Source organism: Bombina bombina, chromosome 2 (genome assembly GCF_027579735.1).
Source record: "Bombina bombina isolate aBomBom1 chromosome 2, aBomBom1.pri, whole genome shotgun sequence".
In the NCBI taxonomy this organism is placed as follows: Eukaryota; Metazoa; Chordata; class Amphibia; order Anura; family Bombinatoridae; genus Bombina; species Bombina bombina.
The window spans coordinates 753,084,182-753,096,369 of NC_069500.1; the positions used below are offsets into that span (position 1 = coordinate 753,084,182).

The 12,188-nt window shown below is 41.0% G+C and overlaps 1 protein-coding gene across 5 annotated transcripts in view; it reads left to right on the forward strand.

The window, feature by feature from the left end:
- Positions 1-12,188, forward strand: part of LOC128649526 (transducin-like enhancer protein 1) — an 85,147-nt gene that overhangs the window by 42,641 nt on the left and 30,318 nt on the right. For all 5 annotated transcript variants that reach the window (XM_053702855.1, XM_053702859.1, XM_053702858.1 and 2 more), the window contains one exon: positions 3,758-4,007. In XM_053702855.1, coding sequence (XP_053558830.1) covers positions 3,758-4,007 — 250 coding nt within the window. The remainder of the gene's footprint in view (positions 1-3,757; positions 4,008-12,188) is intronic.

The window sequence follows — 12,188 nt, forward strand, 5'->3', positions numbered from 1 at the left end:
ACCAAGACAGCATGAAGGGGCGGCCCCGATCCGGGACCGGATCTAGTAGGGGGCAGACTTTCTCGCTTTGTCCAGGCTTGGATAAGAGATGTTTAGGATCCCTGGACACTAGAAATCGTGTCTCAAGGGTATCAGTTGGAGTTCAAAAATTCCTTCCCAAGGGGAAGGTTTCTTCTTTCACAATTGTCTGTAGACCAGACAAAAAGAGAGGCATTCTTACATTGTGTAGAAGACCTCTTCACCATGGGAGTAATTTGTCCCGTTCCAATACAGGAACAGGGGCGGGGGTTTTACTCAAATCTTTTTGTGGTTCCCAAAAAAGAGGGAACATTCTGTCCCATTTTAGATCTCAAGAGTCTAAACAAGTTTCTCAGAGTTCCATCCTTCAAGATGGAGACTATTCGGACAATTCTTCCATTGATCTAGGAAGGTCAATATATGACTACCGTGGACTTAAACGATGCATATCTTCATATTCCTATCCACAAAGATCATAACCAATTCCTACGGTTTGCCTTCCTGGACAAACCTTTTCAGTTCGTGGCTCTTCCTTTCGGGCTGGCCACGGCACCCAGGATCTTCACAAAGGTTCTAGGGTTTCTGCTGGCGGTTCTCTGGACAATATTCTGATCCAGGCATCGTCTTATCAACTGACAAAGTCTCATACCGACATGGTTCTGTCCTTTCTAAGGACTCACGGGTGGAAGGTGAACCTAGAAAAAAGTTCACTAATTCCACAGACAAGGGTTCCTTTCTTGGGAACTCTAATAGACTCTGTATCCATGAAAATCTTCTTGACGGAAGTTAAAGATTCTGAATACATGCCGAGCCCTTCAGTCCAATCCTCGGCCATCAGTGGCTCAGTGAATGGAGGTAATTGGATTGATGGTGGCGGCAATGGACATCATTCCGTTTGCTTGTTTTCATCTCGGACCTCTACAACTGAGCATGCTCAGACAGTGGAATGGAGATTATGCAAATTTGTCTCCTCAGATAGATCTGGATCAGGAGACAAGAGACTCTCTTCTTTGGTGGTTGTCACAGGATCATCTGTCCCAAGGGACGTGCTTCCGCAGACCCTCATGGGTGATAGTGACGACGGACGCCAGTCTACTAGGATGGGGTGCAGTCTGGAATTCCCTGAAGGCTCAGGGTGTGTGGACTCGGTCAGAGTCTCTACTTCCAATTAATATCCTGGAATTGAGGGCAATATTCAATGTTGAACAGATTTGCAAAGCTGCAACTTGGTCGTCTCTTCACACTTTTTCCAAATTTTCCAAATTTGATACTTTTGCCTCGTCTGAGGCTGTTTTTGGGAGAAAGGTTCTTCAAGCAGTGGTGCCTTCCATTTAGGTTCCTGTCTTGTCCCTCCGTTTCATTAGTGTCCTATAGCTTTGGTATTGTATCCCATAAGTAAGGATGAAATCCGTGGACTCGTCATATCTTGTAAAAGAAAAGGAAATTTATGCTTACCTGATAAATTTATTTATTTTACGATAAAGACAGGTTTTTATTTTTGTTAAACTTCAGTCACCTCTGCTCCTTGGCTTTTCCTTTCTCTTCCTAACTTTGGTCGAATGACTGGGTTGGGGAGGAAGGAAGGAGCTATTTATGCAGCTCTGCTGTGGAGGTCTTTGCCTCCTCCTGCTGACCAGGAGGCGATATCCCATAAGTAAGGATGAAATCCGTGGATTTATCAGGTAAGCATAAATTTCCTTTTTTCAGATCCTCAGAGTTCTTTCCCATGAGGTGCCATGTTGAACTTCCAGTGACCAGTATGAGAGAGTGTGAGAGTGATTACACCAAATTTAACGCACCTGCTCCCCATTCACACCTGAGAACTTATAACACTAACGAGTCACATGACACGGGGGAGGAAAAATGGCTAATTGGGCCCAATTTGGACATTTCCACTTAGGGGTGTACTCACTTTTGTTGCCAACAGTTTAGACATTAATGGCTGTGTGTCGAGTTATTTTGAGGGGACAGCAAATTTACAGTGTTATACAGGCTGTACACGCACTACTTTACATTGTAGCAAAGTGTCATTTCTTCAGTGTTGTGACGTGAAAAGTTATAATAAAATATTTGCAAAAATGTGAGGGATCTACTCACTTTTGTGAGATAATGTATAATGCCACAAATTTAAGATTTAGTTAGTTATGTCCTTAGGTCTAGAAGTTCTGTAACATGGACTATAGATCTAAGTGTGCAAAGCTTATAAAGCAAGAGAAGGGACAGTTTAGACCCAACGTTTTGCTTTCATCTGATGAAATACAAGTGTCCTATGACATAAACCCTAAATGTTAAAGGGGCAATTTACCCTATTTTTGTCTCCACTTTAATTTGTTTCCAATTATCTATTTTACTTGCTGGAGTGTATTAAATTGTTTATAAATACCTAATTTTACTTTATTTCGACATTTGAAATAGCTGATTTTTCCTTTGGTTTCCTTACCTATATTGATAGTTTCTATACTTAAAGGGACAGTCTACTCCAGAATTTGTATTGCTTAAAAATATAGATAATCCCTTTATTACCCATTCCCCAGTTTTGCGTAACCAACACTGTTATATTAACACAATTTTTACCTCTGTAATTACCTTGTTTCTAAGCATCTGCAGACTGCCCCTTTATTTGAAAGATATAAACCAGAAAAGGGCACCCAAATGGTTTGATATCTTCACAAAAACGTGCAATACGATAATGGTAGAAACATACTCACAGATTTGAAAGAACAGGCAGGCTGAACAATTGGAAGTCGGCCAGCAGACTTATGATACCCAGATAAACCCTGCGTGGTTCTCAGCAGTAGTGCAGAGTTTCAGTGAGGTGCAGGTAGCCCAGCACAGGTGTCCGGTCCCAACGTGTGATAGTAAAGCTCAGAATGACAAAAACAAATCATGAATTAATCTCAGAATTTCTCTGGTTTATCTTTCATCAGGTGTCCTCTTATTTCAGTTCTTTCAACAGACTTGCCTTTTAGCCAATCAGTGCTGACTCATAAATGACTCTATGGGGTTGAGCACAATGTTATCTATATGACATACATGTGCTAGCGCTGTCTAGCTGAAAAATTGTGAAAATGCATGGGCTTAGAAATTAGCATATGAGTCTACCTAGGTTTAGCTTTCAACATAGAATACTTAGAGTACAAAGCAAATTTGAGGATAAAAGTAAACTGGAAAGTTGTTTAAAATTGCATGTCCTATCTGAATCATGATTAGACTGTCCCTTTTAAGTATAGGTTAAAAAAAAAAAAAACGAGCAGAAGAAATTACACTCCCTGTAGGAGGTAGAAGAGAGAAGCAATAACATTAAAATTTTTACATTTTCTAAAATTAAGGCTTTGGTTTACAGAAAAAAAATAAAGAAGCATGTGTGTGTGTACAGAAAGTGATGAACTAATGATATCTAATTTGCTTTGCAAGCTCAACTCATTTGATTGGTTGTGACTTCAAAGAAAGAAGAAAAAAAAAAGCAGTTTTAAATGCAAAAATAAACCCAGCAGAGCACATTTTCATACATTTATACTCTACAGCTGGTTTAACAAGTTATTGGAAACGCATTAAGGTAAAAACTATTTTACAGTACGCGGTCTCTTTAAGCCTCTAGGTGTTATGCATATTTTGCTTTCAAATATACCTCTAGTTTTAGGCTTGTTACTGACCACAATCATTTCTTTTTTTTATAATGTAATGTATTTATTTTTTGTGTGAATATTTACTAACCAGTATATGCTGCATCTCCTGGTAGGGCCTACTCTTTCCATGTCAGTGCCGATGGACAGATGCAGCCGGTTCCCTTCCCACCAGATGCCCTGATTGGCTCAGGCATTCCACGGCACGCCCGCCAGCTGCACACGCTGAATCACGGGGAAGTGGTCTGTGCTGTGACCATCAGCAACTCCACGCGCCATGTGTACACAGGAGGAAAAGGCTGCGTGAAAGTATGGGATGTAGGCCAGCCTGGCACCAAGACACCTGTGGCACAGCTCGATTGCTTGGTGAGTACAACATAACTGAAACTTTCTCTTTAGGGGTTTGTACTTTTGTAACACTAGTTCTCAGATTGCTGTACAAATGTTTAGTGTGTAATGTTATCAAGTGTGTGCCAAGATTTAGATACCTGCCAAAACCAAACCCCGTGGACCATTATAAAATAGATTCAGATATTTTTACCCTCCAAATTTATTGCTGTTTTCTCTTGTAAGGTGTATCCAGTCCACGGATCATCCATTACTTGTGGGATATTCTCATTCCCAACAGGAAGTTGCAAGAGGAAACCCACAGCAGAGCTGCAATATAGCTCCTCCCCTAACTGTCATAGCCAGTCATTCTCTTGCAGCTCTCAACAAGCAAGGAGGTCGTAAGAGAGAGTGGTTAAATATAGCTAGTTTATTTTCTTCAATCAAAAGTTTATTTTTAAATAGTACCGGAGTTGTGCTATTTTATCTCAGGCAGTAAATAGAAGAAGAATCTGCCTGAGGTTTCTATGATCTTAGCAGGTTGTAACTAAGATCCATTGCTGTTCTCACATATGTCTGAGGGGATTACACAGATGAGGTAAAACTTCAGCGAGAGAATGGTGTGCAGTTTATTCTGCTATCAGGTATGTGCAGTTATAATTTTTTCTAGAGATGGAAAACACTAGAAAATGCTGCTGATACCGGATTAATGTAAGTTAAGCCTGAATACAGTGATTTAATAACGACTGGTATCATGCTTACTCCCAGGGGTAATACCCTTATGATATTTACAATATAAAACGTTTGCTGGCATGTTTAATCGTTTTTATATATATTTTGGTGATAAAACTTTATTGGGGCCTAGTTTTTTCCACATGGCTGGCTTACATTTTGCCTAGAAACAGTTTCCTGAGGCTTTCCACTGTGTTACTATGAGTGGGAGGGGCCTATTTTAACGTTTTTTTGTGCAATTAAAATTACAAACTAAGACATCCAGATTCCCTCAAAGGCCCTCTGAATGCTATAGGACATCTCTAAAGGGCCCAAAGGCTTTCCAAAGTCGTTTATTGGGGAAGGTAGGGCTACAGCTTGCTGTGGCAGTTGGTTGTGGCTGTTAAACGTCTATTTCGTTTTTTTGATCCGTTTTTTGAACTAAGGGGTTAATCATCCATTTGCAAGTGGGTGCAATGCTCTGCTAGTCTATTACATACACTGTAAAAATTGTTTTATTTACTGCATTTTTTCACTGTTTTTCACTGTTTTTCAAATTCTGACAATTTGTTTCTCTTAAAGGCACAGTACCATTTTTTATATTTGCTTGTTAACTTGATTTAACCTCTTAAGGACATATGACAGAATTTTTCCGTCATAAAACAATTGAGCAAACTGAAAGCTGCGTCCTTAAAGGGTTAAAGTGTTTTCCAAGCTTGCTAGTCTGTATAAATATGTCTGACATAGAAGAAACTCCTTGTTCATTATGTTTAAAAGCCATGGTGGAACCCCCTCTTAGAATGGGTATCAAATGTACTGATTTCATTTTAGGCAATAAAGATAATTTTCTGTCTTTTTTAAAAAAAAATTATCACCAGAGGAATCTGACGAGGGGGAAGTTATGCCGACTAACTTTCCCCACGTGTCAGACCCTTTGACTCCCGCTTAAGGGACTCACGCTCAAATGGCGCCAAGTACATATAGGGCGCCATTAGCGTTTACTTTACAAGACATGGCGGCAGTCATGGATAATACACTGTCAGCGGTATTAGCCAGACTACCTGAACTTAGAGGTAAGCGAGATAGCTCTGGGGTGAGACAAAATGCAGAGCATACTGACGCTTTAAGAACCATGTCTGATACTGCCTCACAATATGCAGAAGCTGAGGAAAGAGAGCTTCAGTCAGTGGGTGATGTTAATGACTCAGGAAGATACCTGATTCTAATATTTCTACATTTAAATTTAAGCTTGTACACCTCCGCGTGTTGCTTAGGGAGGTTTTAGCTGCTCTGAATGACTGTGATTCCATTGCAGTGCCAGAGAAATTGTGTAGATTGGATAAATACTTGCAGTGCCGGTGTGTACTGATGTTTTTCCAATACCTAAAAGGTTTACAAAAATTATTATTAAGGAATGGGATAGACCAGGTGTGCCGTTCTCTTCCCCTCCTATTTTTAGAAAAATGTTTCCAATAGACGCCACCACACGGGACTTATGGCAGACAGTCCCTAAGGTGGAGGGAGCAGTTTCTACTCTAGTAAAGCGTACTACTATCCCTGTCGAGGACAGTTGTGCTTTTTTAGATCCAATGGATAAAAAAATTAGGTTACCTTAAGAAAATATTTATTCAACAAGGTTTTATCCTACAGCCCCTTGCATGCATTGCCCCTGTCACTGCTGCTGCGGCGTACTGGTTTAAGGTCTCTGGAAGAGGCTTTACAGGTAGTGACTCCATTGGATGACATACTTGGCAAACTTAGAGCACTTAAGCTAGCCAATTCTTTTATTTCTGATGCCATTGTTCATTTGACTAAACTAACGGCTAAGCATTCTGGTTTTGCTATACAGGCGCGCAGAGCGCTATGGCTTAAATCATGGTCAGCTGACGTGACTTCAAAATCTAAGCTACTTAACACTCCCTTCAAGGGGCAGACCATATTCGGGCCTGGTTTGAAGGAGATTATTGCTGATATCACTGGAGGAAAAGATCATGCCCTTCCTTCAAGGCAGGTGCGGCATCAACTTCCTCTAATAATAAACGAGGGAACTTTTTCTCAATCTAAGACGGTCTGGAGACCAAACCAGACCTGGAAAAAAGGTAAGCAGGTCAAAAAAGCCTGCTGCTGCCTCTAAGACAGCATGCAGGAACGGCCCCCTATCCGGTAACGGATCTAGTAGGGGGCAGACTTTCACTCTTCGCCCAGGCGTGGGCAAGAGATGTTCAGGATCCCTGGGCATTGGAAATTATATCCCAGGGATATCTTCTGGACTTCAAAGCTTCCCCCCCCAAAAGGGAGATTTCACCTTTCACAATTATCTGCACACCAGATAAAGAGAGAGGCATTCTTACACTGTGTACGAGACCTCCTAGTTATGGGAGTGAACAGGAACAGGGTTTTTACTCAAATCTGTTTGTGGTTCTCAAAAAAGAGGGAACCTTCAGACCAATTTTGGATCTTAAACAAATTCCTCAAAGTTCCGTTCAAGATGGAAACTATTCGTACCATCCTACTGATCCAGGAGGGTCAATATATGACCACAGTGGATCTAAAGGTTGCTTATCTTCACATTCCAATACACAAAGATCATCATCGGTTTCTCAGGTTTGCCTTTCAAGACAGGCATTGCCAGTTGTAGCTCTTCCCTTTGGATTAGCTACCGCCCCAAGAATCTTTACAAAGGTTCTAGGGTCGCTTATGGCGGTCCTAAGGCCGCAGGGCATAGCAGTAGCCCCTTATTTAGACGACATCCTGATACAGGCGTCAAACTTCCAAATTGCCAAGTCTCATACGGACGTAGTACTGGCATTTATGAGGTCGCATGGGTGGAAAGTGAACGAGGAAAAGAGTTCTCTATCCCCACTCACAAGAGTTTCCTTTCTAGGGACTCTGATAGATTGTATAGAAATGAAAATTCACCTGACGGAGTCCAGGTTATCAAAGCTTCTAAATTCCTGCCGGGTTCTTCATTCCATTCCGCGCCCTTCGGTGGCTCAGTGTATGGAAGTAATCGGCTTAATGGTAGCGGCAATGGACATAGTGCCGTTTGCACGCTTACATCTCAGACCTCTGCAACTATGCGTGCTCAGTCAGTGGAGCGGGGATTACACAGATTTGTCCCCTCAACTGAATCTGGACCAAGAGACCAGGGATTCTTTTCCCTGGTAGCTATCTTGGGTCCATCTGTCCAAAGGTATGACCTTTCGCAGGCCAGATTGGACAGTTGTAACAACAAATGCCAGCCTTCTAGGTTGGGGTGCAGTCTGGAACTCCCTGAAGGCTCAGGGATCGTGGACTCAGGAGGAGTCTCTCCTTCCAATAAATATTCTGGAACTAAGAGCAATATTCAAGGCTCTTCAGGCTTGGCCTCAGTTAGCAACTCTGAGGTACATCAGATTTCAGTCGGACAACATCACGACTGTAGCTTACATCAACCATCAAGGGGGAACAAGAAGTTCCCTAGAGATGTTAGAAGTTCAAAAATAATTCGCTGGGCAGAGATTCACTCCTGCCACCTATCAGCTATCCATATCCCAGGTGTAGAGCACTGGGAGGCGGATTTTCTAAGTCGTCAGACTTTTCATCCGGGAGAGTGGGAACTCCCTCCGGAGGTATTTGCACAACTGATTCATCGTTGGGGCAAACCAGAACTGGATCTCATGGCGTCTCGCCAGAACGCCAAGCTTCCGTGTTACGGATCCAGGTCCAGGGATCCCAAGGCGACACTGATAGATGCTCTTGCAGCGCCCTGGTCTTTCAACCTGGCTTATGTGTTTCCACCGTTTTCTCTGCTCCCTCGACTGATTGCCAAGATCAAGCAGGAGAGAGCATCGGTGATTCTGATAGCACCTGCGTGGCCACGCAGGACCTGGTATGCAGATCTAGTGGACATGTCATCCTTTCCACCATGATCTCTGCCTCTGAGACAGGACCTTCTACTTCAGGATCCTTCCAACCATCCAAATCTAATTTCTCTGCGGCTGACTGCCTAGAGATTGAATGCTTGATTTTATCAAAGCGTGGCTTCTCAGAGTCAGTTATTGATACCTTAATACGGGCACGAAAGCCTGTCACCAGGAAAATTTACCATAAGGTATGGCGTAGATATCTTTATTGGTGTGAATCCAAGGGTTACTCATGGAGTAAGATTCCTAGGATATTATCTTTTCTCCAAGAAGGTTTGGAAAAAGGATTGTCAGCTGGTTAAGCGTCTGGCAGATGTTCCAGACGTTCAGGCATTTTGTCAGGCTTTAGTTAGAATCAAGCCTGTGTTTAAACCGGTTGCTCCACTATGGAGCTTAAACTTGGTTCTTAAGGTTCTTCAATGAAGTTCCGTTTGAACCTCTTCATTCCATAGATATCAAACTTTTATCTTGGAAAGTCTATTTGTTGGTAGCTATTTCCTCTGCTCGTAGAGTCTCAGAGTTATCTGCCTTACAATGTGATTCTCCTTATCTGATTTTTTCATACGGATAAGGTAGTTCTGCGTACCAAAGCTGGGTTTTTACCTAAGGTGGTATCTAACAAGAATATCAATCAAGAGATTGTTGTTCCATCCTTGTGTTTCACAATCTGGACGTGGTACGTGCTTTAAAGTTTTTACTTACAAGCTACTAAAGATTTTCGTCAAACATCTGCTTGGTTTGTTGTCTTCTCTGGACAGAGGAGAGATCAAAAGGCTTCGGCAACCTCTCCTTCTTTTTGGCTAAGAAGCTTAATCCGCTTAGCCTATGAGACTGCTGGACAGCAGCCTCCTGAAAGGATTACAGCTCATTCCACTAGAGCTGTGGCTTCCACTTGGGCCTTTAAAAATGAGGGTTCTTTTGAACAGATTTGCAAGGCGGCGACTTGGTCTTCGCTTCATACTTTTTCAAAATTTTGCAAATTTGATACTTTTGCTTCTTCGGAGGCTATATTTGGGAGAGAGGTTTTACAGGCAGTGGTTCCTTCCATTTAAGTTCCTGCCTTGTCCCTCCCTTCATCCGTGTACTTTAGCTTTGGTATTGGTATCCCACAAGTAATAGATGATCCGTGGACTGGATACACCTTACAAGAGAAAACACAATTTATGCTTACCTGATAAATTTATTTCTCTTGTGGTGTATCCAGTCCACGGCCCGCCCTGTCATTTTAAGGCAGGTAATTTTTAAATTTAAACTACAGTAACCACTGCACCCTATGGTTCCTCCTTTCTCGGCTTGTTTTCGGTCTAATGACTGGCTATGACAGTTAGGGGAGGAGCTATATTGCAGCTCTGCTGTGGGTTTCCTCTTGCAACTTCCTGTTGGGAATGAGAATATCCCACAAGTAATGGATGATCCGTGGACTGGATACACCACAAGAGAAATACATTTATCAGGTAAGCATAAATTGTGTTTTTCAGGGTTTCATGCCATATCCTCCACACTGCTCTCTATTTCTTTTTTTCCCTCTGGTATAGTTCAGGAGTGTATATGCCCAATATTGCAGTGAATGAATATGCATTAGATGACTCTTTATGCCCCTTGCTGTGACAGTCTGAGAATGTGCATGTGGGAATAAATATGGTATTGCTGTACCTTTTCACTGCACCCGCCCCAACCCCCGACAACAGAGCTTCCAAGTAGTTCATATTCCCTTGCTCACTGTGATTTAGTTCTACTTGCTTCCCCCGTATCATGTGACAGTCATCAGCCAATCACAAAATGCATATATGTATATAGGAGCTGGTGCCTCAAAGTGTGCATATAAAAAGTTTGTATTTTATTTTCAAATTGCATACTTTATATCATGAAAGTTTATAATTTTGACCTTAAGAGCATTTTATAACTACATTAACATGTCACACTATCACATGATTGTGTTTTTAACTTTGTGTTTAGCCCTCTTGCTGGAGGGAGCTGCAATGACACTTGTTTTAATTAATTTGAATGCCACTTCTGATTGGCTTATCAGCAATATCCAATATTGTGTGACTGTATACGAGACGTGTCACCTACAAGGCTCAGTGATCTCATAGAGCCATTGCATGTCTCTTCATCTTATCGCAGTAAAAGTTATCACTCAGTCAAACCTTTTAATTAAAGCATTTTTCTTAATAAATGTGTAGTGAGAAAATGTTTCTATTTAAAAAAAAAAAAGTTTAAAATGCAGTTTCATGGCCAGCAAATGTTGATTGAAGCTTTAGATTTAAATAGCTGAAATTGAGATACTAATTTACATTCACACTGAAAATGTGTTTATTCAACTTCAGGGTTGAAATGAAAGCAGTTTATATAAAGTAAAACAGAAAAGGAGATACTTTAGAAATGTTTATCATAGTTTAGGAATCCCTTGGGTGAGGGGACCCATTCTTTGAGATTACTATAGATAAGACACATAATGGTTCTGCTGCAGCACTGCCATCCCTGTTCTGTTTTTCCATATGTCCATATAACATCAGAGCACAGACGCAATTCACTTGGCTTCTTTAAGGCAGCCCAGGGCAATCTGTGTACTGCACAGCTACAGCCATGTTTGGCGCAACGGGAAATGGCGAGAGCAGTGCAGATCCAGAGCACAAGAGGATTATGCTGTTTAGCACAGTTTACCATAGTATATTGCAGATCATCTTTGCCATCTCTTAACCTGTAATGTCATGTAATTTGGGTCAAACTACTTAGTTTAATCCATAACTGGCAGCCATTTTCTGTAACCTTTTCTCTGTGCTGATAGTTGCCTCTAGGTATCAATGGTTATTCATAATGAACATATTTCCATGTATACTAGCTCTTGCAGGAGACTTGATTAATTTAAAGGGACAGTCAAGTCCAAAAAACTCATGTTTTAAATAGGGCATGTAATTTTAAATAACTTTAAATTTACTTTAATCACCAATTTTGCTTTGTTCTTTTGGTATTCTTAGTTGAAAGTTAAACCTAGGAAGGCTCATATGATAATCTCGAAGCCCTTGAAGGCCGCCTCTTATCACATGATTTTTTTTTATTTGCTTTTCACAACAGGGGAAAGCTAGTTCATGTGAGTCATATAGATAACATTGTGATCATGCCCGTGGCTTGTTGCAGACACTGCACTAATTGGCTAAAATGAAATTCAATAGATAATAAATAAAATGTCATGTGATCAGGGGGCTGTCAGAAGAAGCTTAGATACAAGGTAATCACAGAGGTAAAAAGTATATTAATATAACAGTGTCGGTTATGCAAAACTGGGGAATGTTTAATAAAGGAATTATCTATCTTTTTAAACAACAAAAAATCTGGTGTTGACTGTCCCTTTAAACTGAACTTTGAATATAGGTATTAAAGGGACATTGTGGTCGAAATGTAAATGTGTGTGTGTGAGAGCATTTAAATTTTGAAATAGATTTTTTTTTTTTTTTGCTTATATACTTGTATTAACAAAAATACATCTAGTAAACACTATCATTATTGAACTGGCATACGCATATATGTTGTGCATGCCTGTGCAGCCCCATACAAATACTGCTTGAGCTCAGATTGCCAGGGGTGATGTGTATTGTGTCAGTGA